Source organism: Rhinolophus hipposideros, assembly GCF_964194185.1.
Source record: "Rhinolophus hipposideros genome assembly, chromosome: 10".
In the NCBI taxonomy this organism is placed as follows: Eukaryota; Metazoa; Chordata; class Mammalia; order Chiroptera; family Rhinolophidae; genus Rhinolophus; species Rhinolophus hipposideros.
This window is the reverse complement of record NC_138056.1, coordinates 6,359,412-6,384,918: the sequence shown is the minus strand read 5'-3', so window position 1 is coordinate 6,384,918 and position 25,507 is coordinate 6,359,412. Positions and strand designations below refer to the sequence as shown.

Here is a 25,507-nt window from a genome sequence, read left to right as displayed (position 1 = left end):
ATATATGTAATTATATATATATATATATATATATATATATATATATGTATATATATGTGATCAGAATTTTTTTATCCATTCACAGTTTGTAGATAAACATTTGTTTTTTTTCTCATTTGGGCTATTACAAGTAAAACTACTACTAATATTTATGCTACTAATATGTGGACATTTGCTTTTATTTTTCTTGGGTAAATGCTTAGGAGTAGAATGGCTGGGTCATACAGTAAGTGTATGTTTCGCATTTTTTTTCTTTTCTTTTTTTAAGATAGACTTTATTTTTTAAAGCAGTTTTAGGCTTACAGAAAAATTGCTCAGAAAATAGAATTCCCATATATTCCCCTCTCCCTCCTGCACACTCTTTCTTCTATTATTAACATCTTGCAATAGTGTGGTGCATTCGTTACAATTGATGAACCAATGCTGATACATTATTATTAACTAAAGTTCATAGTTTACAGTAGAGCTCTCTTTTGATGTACATTCTGTGGGTTTGTGACAGTATCATACAGAGTAGTTTCACTACCCTAAAAATGTCCTGCGCTGCACCTCCTCCCCTGAACCCCCACAACCTCTGATCTTTCTATTATCTCTAGTTTTATCCCTCCCTCCTCCCCTGAACCCCCACAACCTCTGATCTTTCTATTATCTCTAGTTTTGTCTTTTCCAGATTGTCATGTAGTTGAAATTATACAGTATGTAGTTTTTCATACTGGCTTCCTTTCATTTGGGGTCCCACCACCTTTCTGTAGCTTGATAGCTCATTTCTACTTACCACTGACTGTATGTTTAATTTTTTAAGAAACTGCCAAACTGTTTCCCAGAGTGGTCATACCATTCTGAATTCTCATTAGCAGCGTCTGAGAGTCCCAGCTCCTGTATTTACTTCCTTGCAAACACTTGGTATAGTCCGTCTTTTTAATTGTCCTAGTAGATGTGTAATGGTGATCCTTCTAGTGGTTTTAATTTGCATTTCCCCAGTGAATGATGTGGTAAGCAGTTTTTCATGTCTTATTTGCCATCCATATAACTTCTTGGGTGAGATGTCTGTTTAAATCTTTCGCCCATTTTTATTGGATTATTTTTAAGTTGTAAATTATTTATGTATTCTAAATACAAATCCTTCATCAGATATAATTTTTGCAATTATTTTCTCCTAGTCTATGTCTTGTCTTTTCATTGTCATAATAGTACCTTTTGAAGAACAAGTGTTTTATTTTTATGAAGTTCAATTTAATTTTTTCTTGTATTGTTTGTGCTTTTTGTGTCATAGTTAAGAAATCTTGGACCGGCCCAGTGGCTCAGGCCGTTGGAGCTCCATGCTCCTAATGCTGAAGGCTGCCGGTTTGATTCCCACATGGGCCAGTGGGCTCTCAACCACAAGGTTGCCGGTTTGATTCCTGCAAGGTGTGGTGGGCTGCGCCCCCTGCAACTAAGATTGAACACAGCACCTTGAGCTGAGCTGCCGCTGAGTTGGTTGGAGCGTGTCCTCTCAACCACAAGGTTGCTGGTTTGACTCCTGCAAGAGATGGTGGGCTGTGCCCCCTGCAACTAACAACGGGCAACTGGACCTGGAGCTGAGCTGCATCCTCCGCAACTAAGACTGAAAGGACAACAACTTGACTTGGAAAAAATCCTGGAAGTACACACTGTTCCCCAATAAAGTCCTGTTCCCCTTCCCCAACAAAATCTTTAAAAAAAAAAAAAAAAGAAAAAAAAAGAAATCTTTGCCAAACGCAAGATCATTAAGATTTTGCCTATGCTTTCTTCTAGAAGCTTTATAGTTTTAGCATTTACATTTAGGTATATAACCCAGTGTGAGTTATGTTTTGATATGGTGAATCTTAAATAGTTATCAAATCCATCTACTTCTCTTTTGTGCCCACCACCTCCCAAGTTTGAGCCACCATTCTCTTTCCCTGGTCTTTTATCTGGACTCCCTGCTTCTACTCTCACCCCATCCAACCCACTCCCAGGCATTCTCCTCCTTCATTTGTATAAATCTGAGCAGTCTTCTACCTCGAAGTAGAATAAAATCTAAATTCCCATGACCTACTCAGCCTTGTCTCTTCCTTTCTCTCTTTACTCAAGCAACACTAAGCATATTTCTGTTCTTCTGCTGTGCCAAGGCAATCTCCCCCACCCCTGCCATAACTCCGTGTCTGATTTATGCCTACTCTAACCCCTGCACTAGATAGGGATGCAGGTATGCGCTTCCTTAGTACCAATTCTTCTTCCCAATTAATTTGGGGTAATAATTGAGTTGCTCTCTGTTTCTTTCACAGGGGGCCAAGGCCATGGGTCTTCACTCTCTTATGCCCAGGGGATCACAGTGCCTTGCACACATAGGAGGTGGTAAGTGCCCATTTGATGAACAATGGAATGCAGTCAGGAGGAGTGACAGGTTTGTGAAAGTAATTCTGGGGATTGTGGCACACATAGCTTGAGCCAGAGTGCTTTGGCAGGAGGGGTAACCTTTGCTACCATCTGTCCACAGCATCTTTCTTCTCCCACGCCCCTGCTCCCTGTGATCTAATCACAAGGAAGGAATGCTTAGCTTCCCTCATTGGCATGTGTGCCGTTGGCCTCTGGACGTTTGCACATGGTGTTCTTTCTGCTAGGGACACCATTTCCAGCACCTCACTACCTACCGTGTTTCCCTGAAAATAAGACCTAGCCGAACCATCAGCTCTAATGCGTCTTTTGGAGCAAAATTAATATAAGACCTGGTCTTACATTATATTATGTTAGATAAGACCCAGTCTTATATTAATTGTTGTTCCAAAAGACTCATTAGAGCTGATGGTCCGGCTAGGTCTTATTTTAGGGGAACACAGTAGTTAACTCCTACTTGTCCATCAGGAATCATTTTTCTTAATCCCCAAAACTGGACCAGGAGAGCCCCTCCCCCAGCAGGGGTTGGTCTGCCTAGTCATTGGGTGTCTGCTGTGCAAAGACCTGCCAGAAGGGTTTAGTCACTACTGAACACACAAATGCTGAATTGTGAAAAGCAAAGGGCCCAGGAGCTGGTTCCAGCCCTGACTCACCAGGTGAGGTAGCTCAGCGAGACACACCCTCTCAGGCCTCAATTTTCTTTATATGTAAACTGGGAGCAACAGTGGGGTCAGATTAGATGAGTGGCCCAACCTTGTTGGGGTCACAGGTCGTAAAATCCTGAGAGCCATGCACTGTTTGCCCAACAAAATATTTGTGTCCACATCCTGTAAGAGCTATAACAGCGGCTAAGCTGGTGTCCCCAAAGTCAGAGAAAGGACCTGAAGAGGGGGAACCACAGGAGTACCCCAACCCCCAACTTCTCTTCTTAGCTCTTCCACTTCTTACAGTTCCGTAGGCAGGATCTCCCGGTTCTAGGTGGGCCTACAGTCCGGCTCGCAGCCTCTGCCGCCCCCTCCAGGGTAAGACCGCACATGGGCGCTCCCAGGAGGGTGGGTCGAGGGTTAAGGGGGAAAGGGAGGATGTCTGCCTCTCGCAGTTTGCCGGTTTAAGAAACCCCACAGCGCAAGAGGAAAGTGGGCCCCCACAGTTGTTCACCTCCGTTCCATTCGCTGCACGAACCGGGAAGCCAGAGCCGACACAGGCAGGCACTCACCCAAGGTCATACAACAAGGCGCGGCCTAGGGGGCCAGTTTCCTGCTCCCGGCCCGGACTCACTGAGCCGCTAAGTCGGAGTGGCGGTCTGGGAGCCTCTTCCCCAGGTAGCCAGGGTGGGGAGTCGGCCCCACACGGGAACCCGGCTGCAGCTGCTGCAGAGCGGACCGAGCCAGGTGGGGTTGCCGTTTGCCGAGCGTCCGGCAGGGGTCCACTCACCGCCAGCCCGGACCCTCCGCCGAGCAGCTGCTGCCGCCAGAGGTAATCTCAGCTCCGCGCTGGGGACCCACTGGGCGTGGGGGTAGGGGGTAAGGATGGCTGTGGCCGTGTGGAGGAGGGGCCCAGGGGAGGAGCCCAAGGGGAGGGGACAGGCTGGGGGCTGCCGGAGGCGTCGCCGCCGCGGCCCAACGCCCGGGAATGCCCTCCAGGGCTGCAGTGTCGGGTGGGGCCGCCCGGCCCTGCAACTCGAGCTGCTGCCCCTGGTTAAAAATACCCCCTGCCCTGCCCCCCCCCCCGCAGTGCCCTTCCGTCTCGGCCCCAGCCCTCCCCACCCAACAGGCGCTGGCCCCTCCCCAGGGACAACTCTGCCTTTTACTAATTTGTCCTCGCGGTGTTGGCTGTGGGCCTGCGGAGGGAGGGGCAGGGAGACACCGTGAGTAAGAGAGATACAGAAGGTGCCCCAGAGATAAGGGAGATAGAGAGGAAGCGGGTAGGAGCCGGAGGAGGAGGAGGAGAAGGAGAAGAAGGAAGGAGGGAGGAGGGCGGAGGGGCAGCGGGAGGAGGGCGGGGAGGAGCGCTCTTCCTGGTTGGGCCCTGCCCTGAGCTGCCACCCGGGAAGCCAGCCGCAGGACCACAGCGACCCCCCCAAAACACTCCTCCTCCAGGTAAGGAGCTGGGTGGCGGGGCCAGGATTTCCGATCCTGGCCACTGTTCCCGGGCTGAGAGGCTGCCCCTGGCCTGGGCTCTCTGAGCGCCCGGTACAGGGGCGGGGGCCCTTGCAGCCCTACAGCCCAGGAGTCTGCCCTAGCTACCTCTAAAGGGGGGAAAGCCAGGAGGGGAAAAGAATGAGGCCTCGTGCCCTGATCACCCAACCTGTCTCAGGGGCCTGGGAGGGGACCCCAACTGCCTGGCGTTTTCAGCCCCAAAGCCAGGGAAAGGGGCCAGTGGGTAGGAGCTTGGTTAGTATGAGGGGATTACAGGCAGGCAAACGGTCAAACAGGCGCGTTTCCTGAGGTCTCCCACCTTACCGGTTCCCTGTGTTATCCCGGGCTCCGCCCTGCCCCACCTAGCTGGCTGGCCTAGGACAGTAAGCATCTAGGAAAGGAGAGGTGGTAGCATTGTGTGGGGGGTAGGGAGGTGGTGGCCAGCACAACCCCGGTTTGGAAAGCCCCTCTCCTGGGAGCAGAGGCCAGTGGCAGAGTTCTATGTTTAGGGAGGAATGGTAGGCAGGGGCAGGCAGGAGCCCCCTGAGTTCTAGTCCTGGGAAGGCCTGGGTTCTGAGCAGACCCATCTGTCTTGTAGCATGGCTGAGGAGTTTATCACCCCAGTATATTGCACTGGGGTGTCTGCACAAGTGCAGAAGCAGCGGGCCAAGGAGCTGGGCCTGGGCCGCCATGAAAACGCCATCAAGTACCTGGGCCAGGATTATGAGCAGCTGCGGGCTCAATGCCTGCAGAGTGGGGCCCTCTTCCGTGATGACGCCTTTCCCCCAGTGCCCCAGAGCCTGGGCTTCAAGGAGCTGGGCCCCAACTCCTCCAAAACCTATGGCATCAGGTGGAAGCGTCCCACGGTGAGAGGGGCTACCCTGGGTGGGACTCAATTTACCCCCATCCTGGGTGAGGAATGGGAACAGGACTCCACGTCCCTAGTGGGGAGTGGGGTGGCTGGGTTCCAGTTTCTGCGAGGGGCTGGCCCAGAGACAGGACTCTGGGTCTCTTGCAGGAGATGCTCTCCAACCCCCAGTTCATCGTGGATGGAGCCACCCGCACAGATATCTGCCAGGGAGCGCTGGGTAGGCCCTAAGGGGTTCTGGATGTTTTTTCCATAGGAGTTCCCCATGCCCATTCCTTCTGGCTTTGCCCCAACCCCTCCCTCCTGCAAGCCCAGGCAGGCTCTGGCTATCAGTGTTGGGGCTGGTTTGCCCAGATTCCTGGGTCTTTTCCGTGAGTTGAGGGGTATACTTCCCAGGGATCCCCGGGTTCTCCCCAGCATGGGTATGCATGTGCCCCACCCAGAGCGGTTCAGTACAGCCGCCTGATGTGAGTCTCCCATCCCAGGGGACTGTTGGCTCCTGGCTGCCATTGCCTCTCTCACCCTCAATGACACCCTCCTGCACCGAGTGGTTCCACATGGCCAAAGCTTCCAGGATGGCTATGCCGGTATCTTCCATTTCCAGGTGAGGAACAGGGTGGGGGAGAGTGGTAGCAGGCACTAGAGGAGGTAAGGACTGATGACCCACCGCGGTCTGAAGTTAGGGGGCCTCAGGGCTACACCCTGCAGGGGCCAACCCTCCCTCTAGAAAGTATTTGACCTCTGGGTGCCATCTTGGATCTGTCATGTCTGAAATGGCTGGGCAGGTATTTTGGCTGGCAGTTCTCCTGGGTGGTTATGCGTATTGGGGAGAAAGTGCTTGGAAGAGTAGAAAGATCTGTGTAATATCCTGTGGGAAAAATCCTTTTTCCTTCCCAAGGTCTCAGTATCCCCACCTGAAAAAGTGAGTGTTCTGCAGGGGAAAACAGATCAGCACAAGTGGCCATCGCCACCCCTGATGACCGTCTCCCCAACAACCCCCAACTCCTGCACTATGGCAACCTCTAGCCTTCCATAGATTCCTGCAGCAAAGAAAGATGTAGGATTAAGTCTATTTAAACCAGCTTTTCCTGATATTGTTGATTCATAGGATCCATTTTTTTAAGTCACACTAAAGAATGCCTAATGAACTGTTGTTTGGGAGAGACACACCCCCAGCAATACTGTATGGACCCTCTGGCCATGGTGGCCCCAGCCCTGCCCCAGGGACTCCTCCTTCCACCGAGTCAGGGAACCCCTTTACCCCACTCCATCCTCATCCACCTTGGGGACTGACAGGACCCACAGTTAGATCGATGTTGGCCAAGTGCCACATCTCCCGCATTGTCCGCAGGGGCGTGGCCTCACCGCCCATTTCCCCGCCTCCTTCCCTCACTCCGCCAATCAGTTCCGTTCAACATCCCACACCGGCACTATCTACATCTCCTCCCCTTGCTCCATTGTTGTGCACCTGCCTGGTCCCCAGACCCTAACCCCCCTAGCACTGGGTCGCTCTGGCCCCAGGGGACCTGATTTCTCCCTTCCTGGGAATCCTGGCCCTCTGGCATCTCTGAAGCAAGCCCCAGGATTGCAGGAACCCCACCCATCTTGTGGTTGAAGGATCTGGATGTCACATTTTGGGTCCACACCCACTTTACATATGTGTCCCTCAACCCAATCCTACACACACACACACACACACACACACACACACACACAAACGTATGCTTACACAAACGCTGGCCTAGAATGGTGGGGGACAGGTGGAGGGCATAGCCTAAAGGGGGCTAATTCTGGGAGAGCTCAGACCCCGGAGCTTTTCAACCTCTACACACCTGATGAGGCACCTTTGTCTATTTCAAAAATATCAACAGTGCTGCCCTAAAAGCTTTATCTCTATAATGGCATTAGTTTTCCCCCATGAGGAAGGTACTACTGTTCCCTTTTATGGATAGGGAAACTGAGGCTCGGGGGGATAATTTGCTCAATGTCCTGTACCTAGGATACATGACCTAGAATCAGAGTCTAGTAAGTGGAAGAGCTGAGGCTTGAGCTCAGGCCCAAGGGATCTCAAATCAAGTACTCACTGTGCTTCCCCTGCCCCCCGACCCACACAGCTGTGGCAGTTTGGGGAGTGGGTGGACGTTGTCGTGGATGACCTGCTACCCACCAAGGATGGAAAGCTGGTATTTGTGCACTCTGCCGAAGGCAACGAGTTCTGGAGCGCCCTACTTGAGAAGGCCTATGCCAAGTGAGTAGGGCTCCAGGGGACAGCTGCAGGCCACCCTGGGGTGCAGGATCCTACATGGTGCCGGAGCACTGACCTGGGGCCACCCACAGGGTAAATGGCAGCTATGAGGCCCTATCGGGGGGCAGTACCTCGGAGGGCTTCGAAGACTTCACAGGCGGTGTCACCGAGTGGTACGAGCTGCGCAAGGCGCCCAGCGACCTCTATCAAATCATCCTCAAGGCGCTGGAGCGGGGCTCCCTGCTGGGCTGCTCCATTGACGTGAGTGCACCCAGCCCGTACCTCGAGTTCTGAACCTCATCCCCCCAGCCTGTCACCTGAATCTTGTCTTTCGGGGGTTCCCTCTCCCAACCCAGCCCAGCCTCATCTTCACCTGGACTTTGCTCCAGACCCTGTCATTCACTTCGCACCATCTGGTTCCTCACCCAGCCTCATCGATCATTTCAGTCTCGTCATCCTCCACCTCCATGCCTTGTGTCATTCCTGTCCCCTAACCACAGACCTCGGCTCATTTTCCCAACCTTCCACTCCTCATTCCTGTCTTTTAAAGCCATGCCATCCCCGTCCAGTTCACCAGCTCAGACCTCAGCTCTTCCCTAATCCCAGTTCCCGTTGGCCCAGTCTCTCTCCTGTACTCACTGCATTCACTCCTTTCGCTGCTCTTCTGTTCCAATGACTCATCCCCAGACCTCATCCTTGGTAACAGGCCCCACTCCCACCATCACTGCGTCCTCAATTCTCACCCCGTGTGTTTGCACAGGGCCTGGCCAGCTCTGGCCAGAAGTAGTGTCAGTGGGCACGCCCAGGCCCCCCCCACCAGTGGTGGTGTTGGTGGACTACCTGGGTAGCCCCCCTTCTAGGGAGAGCATCTATATGTGGAGATGATGGGTTGGATAGGGTCAGGGGCCCTGCCTGCCACTCCAATAGCGATAGTATATGTAAGCAGAAATGTACAAGCCCAGGAGTACTCGGGACTCATCTCTTACCTGGGGATAGGGACATGTACTGAGTCCCTGGAACCTCGCCCCTGACCATAGCACGTGTCTTTCTGCAGATCTCCAGTGTTCTGGACATGGAGGCCATCACCTTCAAGAAGCTGGTGAAGGGCCATGCCTACTCTGTGACTGGGGCCAAGCAGGTACTGAGGGGGCCTTCCCTGCAGGGTGGTGCCTGCCTCCTCACCTGCCCTTGCCTGTCTGGCCTGTTTCCAGGGCTGTGGGAGGGGTTGGCTCTCCTGTAGTAGCACTTTATCTGTCTCCTGGGGACTCTTACCCTGAGATGTTTATCTTGTCATGCGCTGATTCACTGTAGTATATGTACATAGCTGCCTTCCTCTGTGGTCAATTTCTGGCTTTTCCGCTATATTTCTGGCAGAAGGTGTGGTGTTGGGTGCTGAGCCATGCTCTGTGACATTGAAGTGGTGGGAAGGGATGTTAAGTGCATGCCAGAAGCAGGCGCTCATGGGAGCCTTTGGGAACAGGTGAACTACCAGGGCCAGATGGTGAACCTCATCCGGATGCGGAACCCCTGGGGCGAGGTGGAGTGGACCGGAGCCTGGAGTGATGGGTGAGGGGCAGCGGGCACTGGATGGGAAGGTTTGGGGAGGCTGATCAGTGACCCTGGTATTTCTGCTCGAGGCTCTGCCAGCCTGGGCTGGGGACTGCCAAGACCAAGCTCAGGCCACATGGGTCCCTGTGCCCAGCCTGTGATCATCTTCAGGGCGTCTGACCTGGCCCTCACAAGGGAACCCCTGGAGCTGGGATCTTGGGACTTGACCTTGAGGAGGCTTCTGACCAGAGCTAGGGGTGGACAGGTCCCAGGGACAGAGGCTGGGCAGGTCAGTGCCCACCAGCCCCTGGCAGTACCCTTCTTTCCCCAGCTCCTCGGAGTGGAACAATGTGGACCCTTATGAACGGGAGCAGCTCCGGATCAAGATGGAGGATGGGGAATTCTGGTGAGCAACCCCCTCTTCAGTCTGGCCCTTCTTAGGGCCTTGCACCCCACCTCCCAAACCCCACAAACCCAGCCTGTGCCACATCCTTCTGTGTCCTGGCTGGAGACCATGGCTCACCTCTGCACCTCAATCCCCAGGATGTCATTCCGAGACTTCATGCGAGAGTTCACCCGCCTGGAGATCTGCAACCTGACGCCCGACGCCCTCAAGAGCCGGAGGTTCCGTAAATGGAACACCACCCTCTACGATGGCACCTGGCGGCGGGGGAGCACCGCAGGGGGCTGCCGGAACTTCCCAGGTGACCTGACGGGCATGAAGGGGGTACAGAGGTGGGGTCCAGGCCCTGCTGCCTGCTGGCTCGAGGGCCTCAGGCAGGGCACATCTTTCAGCAAGTTTTAGTTCCTCACTTATAAGATGGGGGTAGTTGTGCTGACCTCTCGCATTGTTTGAGGAGTAAAATATTGAATGTCCTTGTAAATTCTGAAGATCCATGTTTGCCTCGCCATTCTGGGGCCTGAGCCCAGGGTGCAAACAAGGGGAGGAGATTTCATTGCCATCCAGCCATTTCCTGTCACTCCTCAGCCTGAGACCTTCCTTCCTTCCTTATCCTTCCACCACCTTTCCCTGGGCTTCTAGATCCATGTGGATGACTTGGCCACAGCCTGGCCTTTCAGAGTTCCTTGCCATCCTCACCTGCTGCAATCTTTTCCTTCACCTTAGTGTAGCCACCACCCGAGAGCACTGTTCTGCACGGCCCACGCTGACCATGCCTTTGACCTTTCAGCGCCCTTCCTCTGCAGCCCTCAGCCTCGTTGAGCTGTCTAATCTGTTGAACCCACTACTTTTACACTATCCTTCATCTCCCATCTTGTCCTCTCGTAACCAGATTAAGTCATCATTTTAACCTTGTCCCTCAAACACTCTCAGCTTCCCGCCTTCTGTCTCCCTCTGTTCCTCTCACCTGGCACAACCACAATCCTAGCTGAACCGTCTCCCCTGGCTTCAGAACGGTTCAATGTGGCTGGAGAGAAATCACACGACTGGGGCAGTATTTTCCCTGTAAGTTCACAGCCACAAACCTCACTTTGCATGGTCCCCAGCGATTCCACCACTAGTTATGAATGTCCCCACTCTCTCCTCAAACCTCCCTCCACTATCACTCTCATCTGCAGACGTGGCCTTGCATGTCATGGAAAGATAGACTTCATCACGCAGGACACCCCCTCATATTCCCACCTCCAAATCCCCAGGCTATCTGGACCTGGGCCATCTTTACTGCTTTCCCTCCTATGACAGTGATAGAACTGTCCCTGCTCATGGGGACCCTGACCTCTGCGACCTCTGCTCAGATCCCATTCTCCCTCACCTCCAAAATCCTTGCTCTCGTATCCATCACCTGTCACTGCTGTGTCATTATGCAGAATCTTCTGCCTTAAAACAAAGTAACCCTCTATTGACCCCACTTCCCCACCCATTTCTCTTCTCCACTTCAAAGCCAAATTTCTCAGGAATTGCCACATTTTCTGTTTCCTTTCTGACTTCCAGTTTAGGTTTTAACCCATTCCGGTCCAGCTTCCATCTTCACCACACTGCTGCGACTGCTTTTTTGAGTGTCTCTTACAGCTGTGACTTTGCCAAATCCACTAGTGCTCTGTCCTCACGTCCTGCGTCCTCTAGCAGTTCTCAGCGGGGCTCACAGTGCTCTATTTTGAAGATTTCTTCCTCCTAGGGACCCAGTTTCAGCTTTTCCCCAAATAGATAACCACCGTTCTCTGCACCACTTATTGAGATATCTGTCCTTTCTTCACTGTCAGCTCCATCATAGAGTTCCCATTTATATGTGGGTCTGTTTGGGGCTCGCCATTCCGTCCCTCTGTCAACAGCACATTAGTTTCGTTGCTATAGATTTGTAAGTCCTGCCATTGGACAGAGTGAATTTCTTCTTCAAGAGTCTCTTAGCTATTCTTGCATTTTGTTTTTCCATATGAATTTTAGAATCAGCTTACAAGTCTTACACAAACCTATTTTGAGAATTTAATTTGGAATGGCATTTGAATAATCTATAGCTCAATTTGGGGAGAATTGATATCTTTACAATTTTGAGTCTTCTTATCCAAGAATGTGGTGCAGTAGTCCCCCCCTGATCTGTGTTTTCACCTTCCACACTTTCAGTTACCCATATAGTCAACCATATCTGAAAATATTAAATGGAAGATTCCAGAAATAACTCATAAGTTTTATTTATTTATTTATTTATTTATTTATTTATTTATTTATTTATTTATTTAAACCATTCATAAGTTTTAAATTGGATGATATTTTGAGTGATGAAATTTTGGGCCGTTCTGCTCAATCTCCCCAAGATGTGACTCATCCTTTGGCTCAGCGCATCCACAGTGTACGTATACTATACACTCCCTGCCTGTTTGTCACTTGGTAGCTGTCTAGGTTATCAGAGCCACTGCCCCAGTAGCAGTGCTTGTGTTCAAGTCACCGTGACTCTGTGTCACAATACGTCCGTCATTCACCTTATCACTTCATCTCATCACATAGGCATTCTGTCGTCTCACATCCCCACAAGAAGTGAGTACAGAATAATAAGATATTTTGAGAGACCACATTCACATAACTTTTATTATAATTGTTCTATTTTGTTAGTAGTTATTGTTGTTAATTTCTTACTGTGCCTAATTCATAAATTGAAATTTATTATAGGTCTGTATGTCCTGTGTCCCCAAAACATAGTACCATGGGTCCCCAAAAATAAGACCTAGCCGGACCATCAGCTCTAATGCATCTTTTGGAGCAAAAATGAATATAAGACCCGGTCTTATTTTACTATAATATAAGACCGGGTCTTATATAATATAATATGACATAAGACTGGGTCTTACTAATTTTTGCTCCAAAAGACACATTAGAGCTGATAGTCTGGCTAGGTCTTATTTTCAGGGAAACACAGTATATACAGAGTTCTATACTCGGTTTCAAGCATCCACTGGGCTCTTGGAACATATTTTCCACGGATAAGGGGAAACTACCGTGTATTTATTCATTTTGGCCTTCAAAGTGATAAATTTTTATAATTTTCATCATAAAGGGCTTACACATTTTTTGAGATTTATTCTTACATATTCTATCCTCTAGTTGCTATTGTAAATAGTATCTTTTTAAAAATTACATCTCCCAAGGAAGAGTTGCTGATACAGTAACATGCAGTTGACCTTTTAAATTTATTTTGTATCTAGCAAACTTGTTAACTGATTTTAGGGATTTATCTGTAGATTCTCTTTGGTTTTCTAGTTGACAGTATAGCATCTGCAAATAATGCAAATTTATTTCTTCTTTTCTAATTCTTGTAACTTTTGCTATGTTTTCTGTCTTAATATTCTGGCTAGTTCTATAGAGTATTGAACAGCGGTGGCTATGTCCTGGGGGTCTTAACCCTCTCTTAAAGGAAAAGTTTTCTACTCTGGGAATTTTTGTAGATACCTTTTAGTAGATTAAAGCAGTTTAATCTTATTAAGTACTTTTAGTTATATTTATTATTATAATATGCTTTTTTTCTTTTAAGTGTCAACATGGTAAATTACATTTACCGTTTTAAAAATAGTAAATCAACCTTAGATTCCTGAGATTAAAAACAACACATTCATGGCATAATTTTTTTTATATATAATAGCTTTACATTTTGTTCATGAGTGAGATTTACCTGTATTTTCCTTTTCTTATACTGACCTTGTCAAGTTTTGGTATCAGTGCTGTATTTCTATTTGGCTTATAAAGTAAATGAGGAAGTGTTCTCTCTTTTTCTGTTTTCTGGAAGAGTTTGCATGACATAGGGATGATATATTGCTTGAGTATTTGGTTGGACGGGTCTGTAAAGCTGTCAGGACTGTTCTTTTCTTTGTATGAAGATTAACTTTTGATATTGAGTATCTTTAATGGTGAAAGGATTATTGAGGTTTTCTATTTCCTTTTGAGACTATGTTGATGAGTTGTGTTTTTTAGTTTATCCTTTGCATCTGTTTTCAAAATTATTAGTGTAGAGTTATCCTTAATCTATTCTGATAACTCGTCTGTAATGATATCATCTCTTAATTCATAGTGTTGCTTGTTTACACTTCCTCTTTTGTCTTTGTTATTCCTGTGAGAGGTTGTCAATATTTACCTTTACAAAGAAATGACTTGACTTTGTGGATCCTTTGTTTAGTATTTTTCTGTATTGTTAATCTTTGCTTTTCTGTTTATTTCACTGCTCTCTTTGGATTTATTTTTAGACTTTCTTTTCTGACTTCTTAAATTACATGCTTCTTTCATTAATTTGGGTTATTTTTTTCTATATAAGCACCTAAGGCAATAAATTTCCCTCCAAGTGTGTCTTTGAGTTACACAATTTTGATATATAATGTTTTTAAAAATTGTAATAATTCACATACCATAAAATTCACACTTTTTTCTTACATTTTTTTATTGGGGAATAGTGTGTTTCTCCAGGGCCCATCAGCTCCAAGTCATTGTCCTTCAATCTAGTTGTGGAGGGCACAGCTCACTGGCCCATGTGGGAATCGAACCAGCAACCCTGTTGTTCAGAGCTTGCGCTCTAACCAACTGAGCCATCCGGCTGCCCCAAAATTCACACTTTTAATGTGTACAGTTCAGTGGGTTTTAGTATATTTATGGCGTTGTGGAATCATCACCATTATCTAACTCTGAAACATTTTCAATACCCTCAAAGGAAACCTTGCGTCTATTAGCAGTTACTCCCTATTCGTTTCTCCCCCGAGCCCATGGCACCCACTAATCTACTTGCTATAGAGTTACCTATTCTGAACATTTCATATAAATGGAATCATATCATATATGGTCTTTTGCTTCTTTTCTTTAGCATAATGTTTTCAAAGTTCATCCATGTTGTAGTATGTATCAGTACTTTATTTCATTTTTATGGCTGAATGATATTCCATGACATGGATAGACCACATTTTGCTTATTCACTCATCAGTCAATGAACATTTAAGGCGTTTCCATCCTTGGCCATTATGGCTGTGCTGCTGTGGACATTCAAGTACGTGTGTTTGTGTGAGCATATATTCTCTTGGGTTTATAAGTAGGTGGGGAACCATTGGGTTATATGGGAATTCCATGTTTAACTTTTTGAGGAACTGCCAAGTGTTTTTTAAAGTGGCAGCACCATTTTACATTCCCACTAACATTGTATGAAGGTTCTAGTTTCTCTACATCCTTGTCAACACTTGTTATTGTCCATCTTTTTTTAATATATATATACAGAAGAATGGAAACATGGACCCAGGAGAGGCAGAGTTTTTCTTTTCTTTCTTTTTTTTTTTTTTTTTTAAGATTTTATTGGGGAAGGGGAAGAGGACTTTATTGGGGAACAGTGTATTTTTCCAGGATTTTTTCCAAGTTGTTGTCCTTTCAATCTTAGTAATGGAGGGTGCCGTTCAGCTTCAAGTTGTTGTCCTTTCAGTCTTAGTTGTGGAGGGCGCAGCCCACCATCCCTTGCGGGAAATTGAACCGGCAACATTGTGGTTGAGAGCCCACTGGCCCATGTGGGAATTGAACCGACAGCCTTTGGAGTTAGGAGCATGGAGTTCCAACCGCCTGAGCCACTGGGCCGGCCCGCTGTCCATCTTTTTATTTATTTGTTTGTTTGTTTGTTTGTTTTAAATTATAGTTGACATACAATATTATGTTAGCTTCAGGTATATAGCATAGTGACTGGACATACATATACCTTACAAAGTTATAACCCCAATAAGACTAGCACCCACCTGGCATCAGATTTATTACAATATTATTATTATTATTATTTTGTTATTTCTTGTTTTATTGGTAATAGCCACTCTAACAGATGTGAGGTAGTATCTCATTGTGTTTTTTTTTTTATTATTAGTTTCAGGTGCACAAGACAAAGTAATACACGTTTATCATTTATATCCCTCACACTGTGTGGACCCCCCTCCCCCATTCACCATCCCTCTGACATTGCACACAGCCATTACATTTCCACTGTCTCTATTCCAAATGCTGTACTCCGCTTCTTGTAGGTATATACATACACATACACACACACACACACACACACACACACACACACACACATATATATAAAATTGTCGTTGGCATTCATTATTGTTCAGCTTCAGGTGTACAGTGCAGTGATCAGGCATCTACATCATCCCTGAGGTGGTCTCCCTAATGAGACAAGTGCCCATCGGATACCCTACAAAATCTTTACAACATTATTGATTACGTTCCCCAAATTAATTTTCAAAACCCCATGGCCATCTTGTGATTACCAACTGTTTTCTAATCCCCTCACCTTCCCCTTTATCCTTACCCTCCTGCCCATCTAACAACCCTCAGTTTTTCCTCTTTGTCTCCAAAACTGTTTCTGATTCGTTCATTCACTTATTCTTTTCTTTAGATTCCGCATATAAGTGAGATCATATGGTATTTGTCTTTCTCTGTCTGACTTATTTCACTTAACATAATGTTCTCTTGGTCCATCCATGTTGTTGCAAATGGTAAGATTTCTTCTTTAGGGCTGCATAATACTCCATTGTATAAATGTACCACAGTTTCTTAATCCAGTCATCTACTGATGGGCATTTCGGTTGTTTCCATGTCTTGGCTATTGTGTACAGTGCTGCAGTAAACATAGGAATGCGTAAAGATTTTTGAATTGGAGTTTTGGATTTCTCCAGATAGATACCTAGGAGTGGAATTACTGGATCATAAGGTAGTTCCATTTTCAGATTTTTGAGATACCTCCATACTGTTTTCCATAGTGGCTGCACCAATCTGCAATCCCACCAACAGTACACAAGCATTCCCTTTTCTCCACATCCACGCCAGCACTTGTTGTTTTTTGATTTATTAATGATAGCCATTTGACTGGGGTGAGGTGGTATTTCATTGTGGTTTTTATTTGCATTTCTCTCATCTTTTTTATTATAGCTGTCCTAATGGGTGTAAAGTGGTATCTCATTGAAGTTTTGATTTGCATTTCCCTAATGACTAATGATGTTGAGTATCTTTTCATGTATTTATTGGCCATTTGATATATTTTTTTGGAGTGTCTAGTCAAATAGTTTATCATGAATGTGTGTTGGATTTTTTTTTAATTAAATTTATTGGGGGTGACAATGGTTAGTAAAATTACATAGGTTTCAAATGTGCAATTCTATAATAATCACCTATATATCACATTGTGTGTTCACCACCCAGAGTCAGTTCTCCGTCCATCACCATATATTTGACCCCCTATACCCTTTTCTACCATCCCCCCTCCTGAGTATTGGATTTTGTCAAATGTGTTTTCTGCATCAATTAAGATGACCTTGCGTTTTTTCTCTTTTTTCTGTTAACGTGGTGTTACATTGATTTTCTTATGTTGAGCTATCTTTGCATTCTTGGGATTAAACCCTATTTCATGATATATAATCCTTTTAATATGCCGTTGGATTTGGTTTGATAATATTTTGTTGAGGAATTTTACATCGATATTCATATGTGATATTGGTCTGTAATTTTCTTTTCTTGTGATGTTTTTATCTGGCTTTAGTACCAAGCAAATCTATGGATTTGCCTATTCTAGACAATATAATTTAGTATAAATGAAATCATACAATATGTGGTTCTTTGTAACTAGCTTCTTTCACTTAGCAGAGGGTCTTCAAGTTTCATCCATGATACAGTATGTATCAGTACTCCATTCCTTTTTATTGCCGAATAATATTCCACTGTTCAGTTATAGTACATTTTGTTTATACATTCATCATTTGTTTATACATTTTGTTTATACATTCATCAGTTGATGGAAATTTGGTTTGTTTCTACCATATGGCTATTACAAATAATGCTGCTGTGAACATTCACATACAAGTTTTTGTGTGGATGTATGTTTTCATTTATACCTAGGAGTGGGATTACAGGGTCACATGGTAATTTTCTGTCTACCCATCTGAGGAACTGCCAGCCCATTTTCCAAAGTGGCTGTACCATTTTACGTTCCGTGTGTGTGAGGTTCTGATTTCTCCACATCCTAATACTTGTTATTATCTATCTTTTTGGTTAATGTCAGTTTTGTGTGTGGACAGGGGCGATGATGTGTACCTTTAAAAAGAAATTGTGCATATTCTATCCAGCACTTGGTTTTAGTCATGGGACTTGTTCAGGAAACTGAAATCACCAAACTGCCAGAAATGCAAGTCTCATCACACTTTGCAGCTCAGTGGCCTCCTATCAGACCCTGCTTTCTCTCACCTTCTAAGTCGCTGTTGACACGGCAGCTCCAGCCACCTTTTAAAATCTTAGTCCAATCATGCCCCTCTGTGTGCAAGCCTGTCAGGAGGTCCTTTGGCTCTTTGATTCAGTCCACATTCCTCACCACCACCCTGCCAACCTCTGGCATTTCCCCGGATTCCCTGTGCTCACTGGAGCCCGGAGCTTCATTAGACAGTGGCCAGCCCCCTCTCCCTCTGCCTGGCTCCTGCTTCCTCATGTCTTCCCAGGGCTTCCCTATTCAGGTCTCAGCTCAAATGCCTCCTCCTTCAAGAAGCCTTCCCTGAACAACTTCAGCTTGCTTATTCTTTGTAATTGTTAATTAACCTGGTTTGCTCATACTTTCCCTCCCCTATCTGGAATATGAGCTCGAGAGCAGGGACCATGTGTCCCCACATGTCTCTCACATGTCTCTCACATAGCACACGGTAGGCACTTAGTAATATTCGTTAAATGAATGAATGAATGGACAGACACATGGGAAAGGGGCAGGCTTGCGGGAACACTCAGTTCTTCCTCTCTGATCCTCACCTCACCCCGTCTGCAGCCACCTTCTGGGTGAACCCTCAGTTCAAGATCCGGTTGGAGGAGATAGATGACGCGGACGATGACTACGGAGGTCGCGAGTCAGGCTGCAGCTTTGTGCTCGCACTCATGCAGAAGCATCGCCGCCGGGAGCGCCGCTATGGGCGTGACATGGAGACAATCGGTTTCGCAGTCTATGAGGTGAGCGGATGAATGAGGACAGAACCCTGCGGGGAAAGCGGGGCCCACCGCAGGCAAGCTCCGCCAGGGGGCGCCAGAGGACGCCGCTGTTGGCCAAGCACGAGCACTGACCAAATCACACCCCTGAGCGCAGGCAGGCACCTGCTGAGGCCCTCTGCCAGACTTGGGGTGGGCAGGGGCCTAAAATTCATCCTGTGAGGTGGGTGAAGGGAGAGGAAGATATTCGGCTAGGAAAGGGGAACATTCTGGGATTCACCCCCGTTCTTAGAGGCCAGAAGGCTGCTCCTGGGAATAGGAACCTGGAAGGCAGCTTCTGGGGCCAGACTTTGGCTCAGCTTCAGAAAGAAGTGGGCAAGTGGGCTTCCATGGAGGAGCAGTGAGCTGCCTGTCTTGGAAGTGTGTAAGCAGAGGCTGATGTGGAGATAGATGATAAGAAAAACCCTGCTGAAGGCACTGTGTTCAAGACAGAAACTCCTAGACCTCCCTGGTGGGGGTAAAGGATGGCCATAGCTTTGGCCCAGGCCCAGAGTCCCTGGCAGCAGAGGGACCTCTGATAACCCGGGGCTATAGGACGTTGCTCTTGGCCGCCCTGGGGGCTGTCCTAGGGGCTCTGATTCAGAGCGGAAGCCCAGGGCATTCCAGAGACAGAGAACCCTGCTGAGGCTACAGCCCTCCTAGGTTACTGGGGTCCCTCTCCATTGTGAAGACAGGTCAGAGTCACCACGGGCCCTAGGCACAGGACCCTGCTTCAGGTCTCATCATTCTCATCTTAAGAACTCAAGGCCCCTGCCCAACACATGCCCCGCCCTCTGCCCCTTGGGCCAACCACACATCTCTAACTTCCCTGTTTCTCTTGCAGATCCCTCCGGAGGTAGGTGTGGCACGTGACTCACCTGGATTTCCACGCCCCTGAACACATGGTGCCCAGAGGGTAACAGGATGGTGGCAAGCCCGCGCATGGGGAACTAAGATGGCACCTTGTTTTACTGCTCATAAAGTGCCCCCTGAACCCCCACCCACTGTTTAGTGGGCAGAGCAAACTGCTCTCCTGGGGGGCCAGAGCAGGTAACGAGGGAGCTGGATTTCAACCCTGCTCCTCAGAGCCCCACCCGACATGTACATTCAAGGCTTTTCCTGTCTTACCATTTACACTGCATGAGTGCTAGCTGAGGCCATCTGGAGCACTGGTTAAGAGCAGGACAGTGGACGGACTGAGTGTTCTGCACCCTTGAGCAAGTTGCTTAAGCTTTAAGCCTTGGTGTCAGTGTCCATGAAATGGGCATAACAGCACCACCTCACAGAGCTGTTGTGAGTGTTAAATGAGGTGCCATGTGTAAATTACCCTGTGGTATCTGACACGGGAAGCTCCAAGTAGTAATAGGAGAACGTTATTTCATGGTGTTATAGTATCTACATTTACCTCCACTCTGTGCAGTAGACAGGGTTATTACCCCCATTTGACAGATGAGGAAACTGAGGCAAAATGATTTGTGAGGGTCATGCAGCCTGTGGGTGACTAAGTCACAGCCCAGCTCTCAAGCCCCTTGGCCAGGATCAGAGCCTGGGATCTGGATCTGGGAACAGCTCCTAAGGGTGGGCTGAGTGGGCAGCTGCACACCCCTCTCCCTTCCCTCCCACCAGCTGGCGGGCCAGCCAGCGGTGCACCTGAAGCGTGACTTCTTCCTGGCCAATGCATCACGGGCCCGATCAGAGCAGTTCATCAACCTGCGGGAGGTCAGCACCCGCTTCCGCCTGCCGCCTGGGGAGTACGTGGTGGTACCCTCCACTTTCGAGCCCAACAAGGAGGGCGACTTTGTGCTGCGCTTCTTCTCGGAGAAGAGTGCTGGGACAGAGTAAGTCGAGGGCCCCCTCCCCAGTCCTCCACAGGCCCCCCCCCGCTCCCCTCCTGATGGCCCCTTTTTCTCCCCACCCTCTGCAGGGAGCTGGATGACCAGATCCAGGCCAATCTTCCTGATGAGGTGCGTGTCCTGCCCCCACCAGGCCTTCTTTCTCTCCCCGATCCTGGGTGTGTGATGAGGACCTGAGGGTCCTGTCTCCTGGGCTCCAGCTGGCAGGGCAGAGCCCCTCCTGGCAGGAGCCATGGAGTAATACTAATTCCTCATTTGCCCAGCACTTTACAGTTTGCAGAGAACTGTGAGAATAATGGTGTGAGGTCCCTGTGCTCTCACTCTCTGCCGGCTCTACGCTGAGCTCTTTCCTTTGGTCACCCTGTTTCCTCCACAACAACCCTGTCAGGATACTGTCACTGTCTCCCCTCTCTGTGGGAAACTCAAGTTTAGAGAGATTAAGGAACTTGCCCAGGGTAGTGCAGCAGGGAGCCAAAGCTCAGCCTTCATCACTGAGCTGAACTGCATCTTTCTCATTTAAGTTACAGGAGTCCTGGGCACGGGTAGAGTGGGGACTAGAGTACCATTTTGCAGATGAGAAGAGTGAGGCTCAAAGACATAAAGTGACACATAGCTAATGAGAGTTCCCAGCCCTGCTTTCAGCTGCTGCCCATGCAGGGGTGGGGCTGGGGCACCCCTGACCTGCTCTCCCCCTTCTCCAACCAGCAAGTGCTCTCAGAAGAGGAGATTGATGAGAACTTCAAGTCCCTCTTTAGACAACTGGCAGGAGAGGTAGGTTGGGGCATGGTGGAGGGGGACCTCTGGGGCACCGTGGTGCAGCCTTTCTGCAGGGCAGGTGCCATCCTTCCTCCTCCCCCAGGACCTGGAGATCAGTGTCAAGGAGCTGCAGACCATTCTCAACAGGATCATCGGCAAACGTGAGCGTCCCTGAGTATCTGCTCTCCACCCATGTCCTGTCCCCCATTCCCTCCAAACTCCAGAATGTAGGCTTCTGCGCCCACACTGAGCTGCACCCAACCTCTTGGTCTTCACGGTGGGGAAGACTTCCACCGCCTTTACGAGCACTACTTACCCCCATTTTCCTCCCAAACTCACACCATCTTGCTGGACCTCATTCTCTATGAGGTCTGTGCCCTGGTGGGATTAGATGCTTAGCCGCTGATAGTACTTCCTGCCAACGTACAGGACCCCTGCCTCCCAGAAGATGCACCCAGGGCTAGGCCAGGTAGCTCAGGAGCAGAGCTCGCTTCACTCCCTGATGTGCACAACTGAAGGCAGCCGACCCCCAACCTGCCCTTTGCCCCCACCTCTGACCTCTGACTTCTATCCTCCTTCCACGCTGTTCTCTTAGCCCAGAACCCCTCTCTTTGTCTTCTTACCCTGGGGCCCGTAGCCAACCACCCCTGCCATGTTTCCACCGAGTTCCTTTTCCTTCTGTTTCATACTTGTTTCATTTTACTCTGGTCTGGTCATGCTGTTCGCCTGGCTGTTGGGGCACTGACTGGCTTGATTACTAAATACTTTAAATGGTTATTTCTTCCTCCCCCTTTATTTCACCCCACCCCCCATTCAAGCCGTTGTTTCTCAGTCTAGTTGTGTAGGACACAGCTCCCTGGCCCAGGCTGGTGTTATGAGCCTTGCTCTCCCCCCTCCCCCCAGGCAGGCAGTCGCCGGTCTTCAGCTCACGGGAGCTCTCACCAGCTGCCAGCCACTCACGCTGGCCACCGGCCGCTCACAGGAGCACACGGTAGCCCGCGGAGGCTCACAGCAGCCCAGGGCAGCACTCAGCAGCCCGCGGCAGCTCATGCCAACCTCCGGCTGCTCATGGCCGCCCAGCTCCAGGGAGAGCCATTGTTCACAATCTTAGCTGTAGAGGGTGCAGCTCACTGGCCCATGTGGGAATCGAACCGGCAACGTTAGGAGCACGGTGCTCCAACCATATGAGCCACTGGGCCGGCCTAAACTGTTATTTCTGATGATAAAGACACTATTACACACTTATTCTGCTAGATTTTACATGCCAGGAGCCAGGAACTGTGCCTCCCTGATCCCATGCCCCCTGGTGCCTCTGCCTCAGGCCAGGCCCAGGAACCCGCTGGGCTAGGGTGCTGGAACTGGTTTTTCTTGCAGACAAAGACCTGCGAACCAAGGGTTTCAGCCTGGAGTCCTGCCGCAGCATGGTGAACCTCATGGATGTATCCTGCCTTGGTGCTGGGGGTAGGGGGATGTAGGTGTGGGAAGGCCACTTGGGTGACTTGTCCTAGGAACAGTGCAGAGAAAGGCCAGAGCTCTGTGCAGTGTGGACGGACTAGCGCCTTCTTGGGCATCGTCCCATTGAGTGAGGGGGGAAACTGAGGACGGCCAAGTGAGAAGTAGAGCAGGGCCTGGGTCCCGGAGTGACCCTATGGCCGGTGCTCTTTCTGCGCCCCTCCAGTCTGTTGCGATTCAGAGAACAGGACAGGCCTGGCCATGGGCCCACTGGACATGGGCTCTTGCCCCTTTTCCCCTCGTCTTGCTCTCTCTGTGGCTAGTCCCCTTCTCCCCACTTGCTCTCTTTCGCCCCATGTCTGGTTTAAGCTGTGGAGCTTTTTTCTTAATGGCTACCCAGCGGGATGGCAATGGGAAGCTGGGCCTAGTGGAGTTCAACATCTTGTGGAACCGTATCCGGAATTACCTGGTAAGTGGCCCTGCCATGTCCTGTGCAGCTTCAGTCATAGCAGAGCCAGGCCAGGCTGCAGGCGGCATGGACTAGGCCCTCTGTCCTGGGTCTGCCTCTCTGGAGCCCACAGACCCCAGCAACCGACCCTCCTTTGGGACCTCTACCCCCACCCTTAACAACCCTCCACCCGGGGCAGATTGGAAGGGCTGGATGTCTCAGTCCAGCCCTCACCCTCTGCTCCCCACCCCAGTCTATCTTCCGGAAGTTTGACCTGGACAAGTCAGGCAGCATGAGTGCCTACGAGATGCGGATGGCCATCGAGTCTGCAGGTGAGGCCGGTGGCGCCTGTGGGTGGAACCAGGTGGTCCAGGCCAATTCCCTGACAACTGGCCCTTGTCACCGGGGTGATGATGGCAATGGTGGTGGTGTGGGAACAGCCATCTTCTGCCTTTTTCCCATGGTTACTGAGCTAAATGTTTTAGTAGCATTTCCTGTTGTCTCCACTACAACCTAATGAGGATAGGGGCTCTTATTGTCCCCAGGGTGCACAGAGAAAAGTACAACTCAGAGAGGGAAAGTGACTGGCCTAAGGCCACACAGCCAGGGTAGGCAGAGCACTCCACAGCCTCCAATGAGAGAGTGCAAGACCCACCCTCCCAGCCCTAGTCTCCTTCCCTGTCCCTTTGGGCTGGGTTGCGCCTTCCTGACCCATATCCGCTCTCCTGGGACAGGCTTCAAGCTCAACAAGAAGCTGTACGAGCTCATTATCACCCGCTACTCAGAGCCCGACTTGGCTGTGGACTTTGACAATTTCGTGTGCTGCTTGGTGCGGCTGGAGACCATGTTCCGTGAGTGGCCCCATTCAGCTCCCTCTTCCAGATCTGTCCCAAACGTGTCCTTCATGAGCAGTGGGAATGACAGATGTAGGCCCATACCATGGCGTGTGTCAGGGAGGCCAAGGTCTCTGGAGTTGGGGCCCCGGTGGGCTGAATTCCAGGAGACTAGGGGAGGGGGATACTCTGGCAGCAGGAAGGGCCACTTCTGGCTGTGATGGGTGAGAGAACTTGGGGTGCTGTACAGAGGTGGGGAGTGAAGCAAGAGGGGGACCTGCTTGAATGTTCCACAGAATTCTCAGCCCATGTCATCTTTTCTTGAACACATAGGGTTTTTCAAAACTCTGGACACAGATCTGGATGGAGTCGTGACCTTTGACCTGTTTAAGGTGGGAACCTCCCTTGGCCTAGTGGGGGAAGGCACTTGGGTGGTGGAGTATTCCTACCTTCCTGGGGCTGGAGCCTGTGGCCTCAGAGCCAGCCCTAAAGACTGGGCCACCTGAGTCCTGGAAGGATGGGGTGGGGTGTCTGGGTTCTGGGAAAGGAGCAGGAAAGAAACAGGAAAGAGGCCTGCGCAGGAACCAGCAGCCTGGTCTCCCAGGGATAGAGGAGATAAGAAAGTGCCCCCCGCCCCCCAAGAGGGTCACTCTCCCACCTTTCCTCAGAGGGACTGAAGAGATGGTGGCTCCTGAACCCAGGGGCTGGGAGGCTGGACTTGGGGTTTCTGCTGCCCCTGACTGACCTCTCTCTGCTTTCCTCTCCACCCCACAGTGGTTACAGCTGACCATGTTTGCATGAGGCGGGGCTTAGGCCCCATTGCTGTGTCCCTTTTCCTTCCTCATCTGCCAAGCCATGCCTTCCTGTCACACCACACCAGGCCACACCAGCTGCAAGTGCCTTCCTCGGAGCAGGAGGTGGCCTCGCCTTTTATCCCCTCACCTCCCAGCTGTCATGGTTCGTCTGCTCTGGGCTGAGCTGTGTGGCCCTCTCTGCTCCACTGGCCTTGGGCTCATTGGACACCCCCCAGCCCCTTCTGTTGCCAAATCAGGAAGGCAGCTTTCGCTTATTCCTGCCTCAGGATGGGGCTCTAGGAGGAGCTGACAGCCCCAGATCTCCCAGCATCCTGATGTGTCCTGTCCCTCACTCCGGAGGCCACCCACCTGGCCTCGCCTACACACTTTAAACCATAACCACTAAAGCTCTACACAGTCTGTATTGTAGTGTAGAGCCCCCTCCCAGCTGGGGTCGCCTCCCCAGGGCTGGGATCGTCTGTTCCTTCATGTGCAGAAGCCAATGCGCCTCTCTGCCCCGTGTCCTGGCCCCCTGTCCTGCCCTGGCGTGGGGGTGGTCAGGCCTTCCCTTTCCCCTCCCTCCCTTATTTTTTATATTGGTGATTTTAAAGGGGACTCTTCAGGGACTGGTGAACCAGTTATGGGGGTGCACCTGGGTCTAGGGTGGGTAGTCTCGTGTTTCCATGCAGAAAAACCCCAAATAATAAAGGAAGAGCCCCAC

General features: G+C 49.6%; 1 protein-coding gene across 1 annotated transcript; it reads left to right on the top strand.

Annotated features, from left to right (window-relative positions):
• Nucleotides 1–99: 99 nt before the first annotated feature.
• On the top strand, nucleotides 100–25,507 carry CAPN1 (calpain 1). Its single transcript, XM_081064034.1, has 22 exons — nucleotides 100–3,870; nucleotides 5,131–5,398; nucleotides 5,551–5,620; nucleotides 5,886–6,004; nucleotides 7,515–7,648; nucleotides 7,738–7,906; nucleotides 8,700–8,783; nucleotides 9,126–9,211; nucleotides 9,525–9,599; nucleotides 9,737–9,897; nucleotides 18,457–18,635; nucleotides 19,495–19,506; nucleotides 20,277–20,488; nucleotides 20,575–20,614; nucleotides 21,209–21,274; nucleotides 21,363–21,420; nucleotides 22,634–22,698; nucleotides 23,112–23,180; nucleotides 23,413–23,491; nucleotides 23,894–24,010; nucleotides 24,326–24,384; nucleotides 24,767–25,507. Exons 2-22 carry the CDS (start codon nucleotides 5,132–5,134, stop codon nucleotides 24,791–24,793), a joined length of 2,148 nt encoding a protein of 715 aa, XP_080920160.1. The 5' UTR covers nucleotides 100–3,870; nucleotide 5,131; the 3' UTR covers nucleotides 24,794–25,507.

Coding starts and splice junctions, on each gene's coding strand:
- CAPN1 (XM_081064034.1), top strand. CDS start 5,132: ATGGCTGAGGAGTTTATCACCCCAGTATATTGCACTGGGGTGTCTGCA. Junction 5,621..5,885: donor TATCTGCCAGGGAGCGCTGG/GTAGGCCCTAAG, acceptor CTCCCATCCCAG/GGGACTGTTGGCTCCTGGCT. Junction 6,005..7,514: donor CCGGTATCTTCCATTTCCAG/GTGAGGAACAGG, acceptor CGACCCACACAG/CTGTGGCAGTTTGGGGAGTG.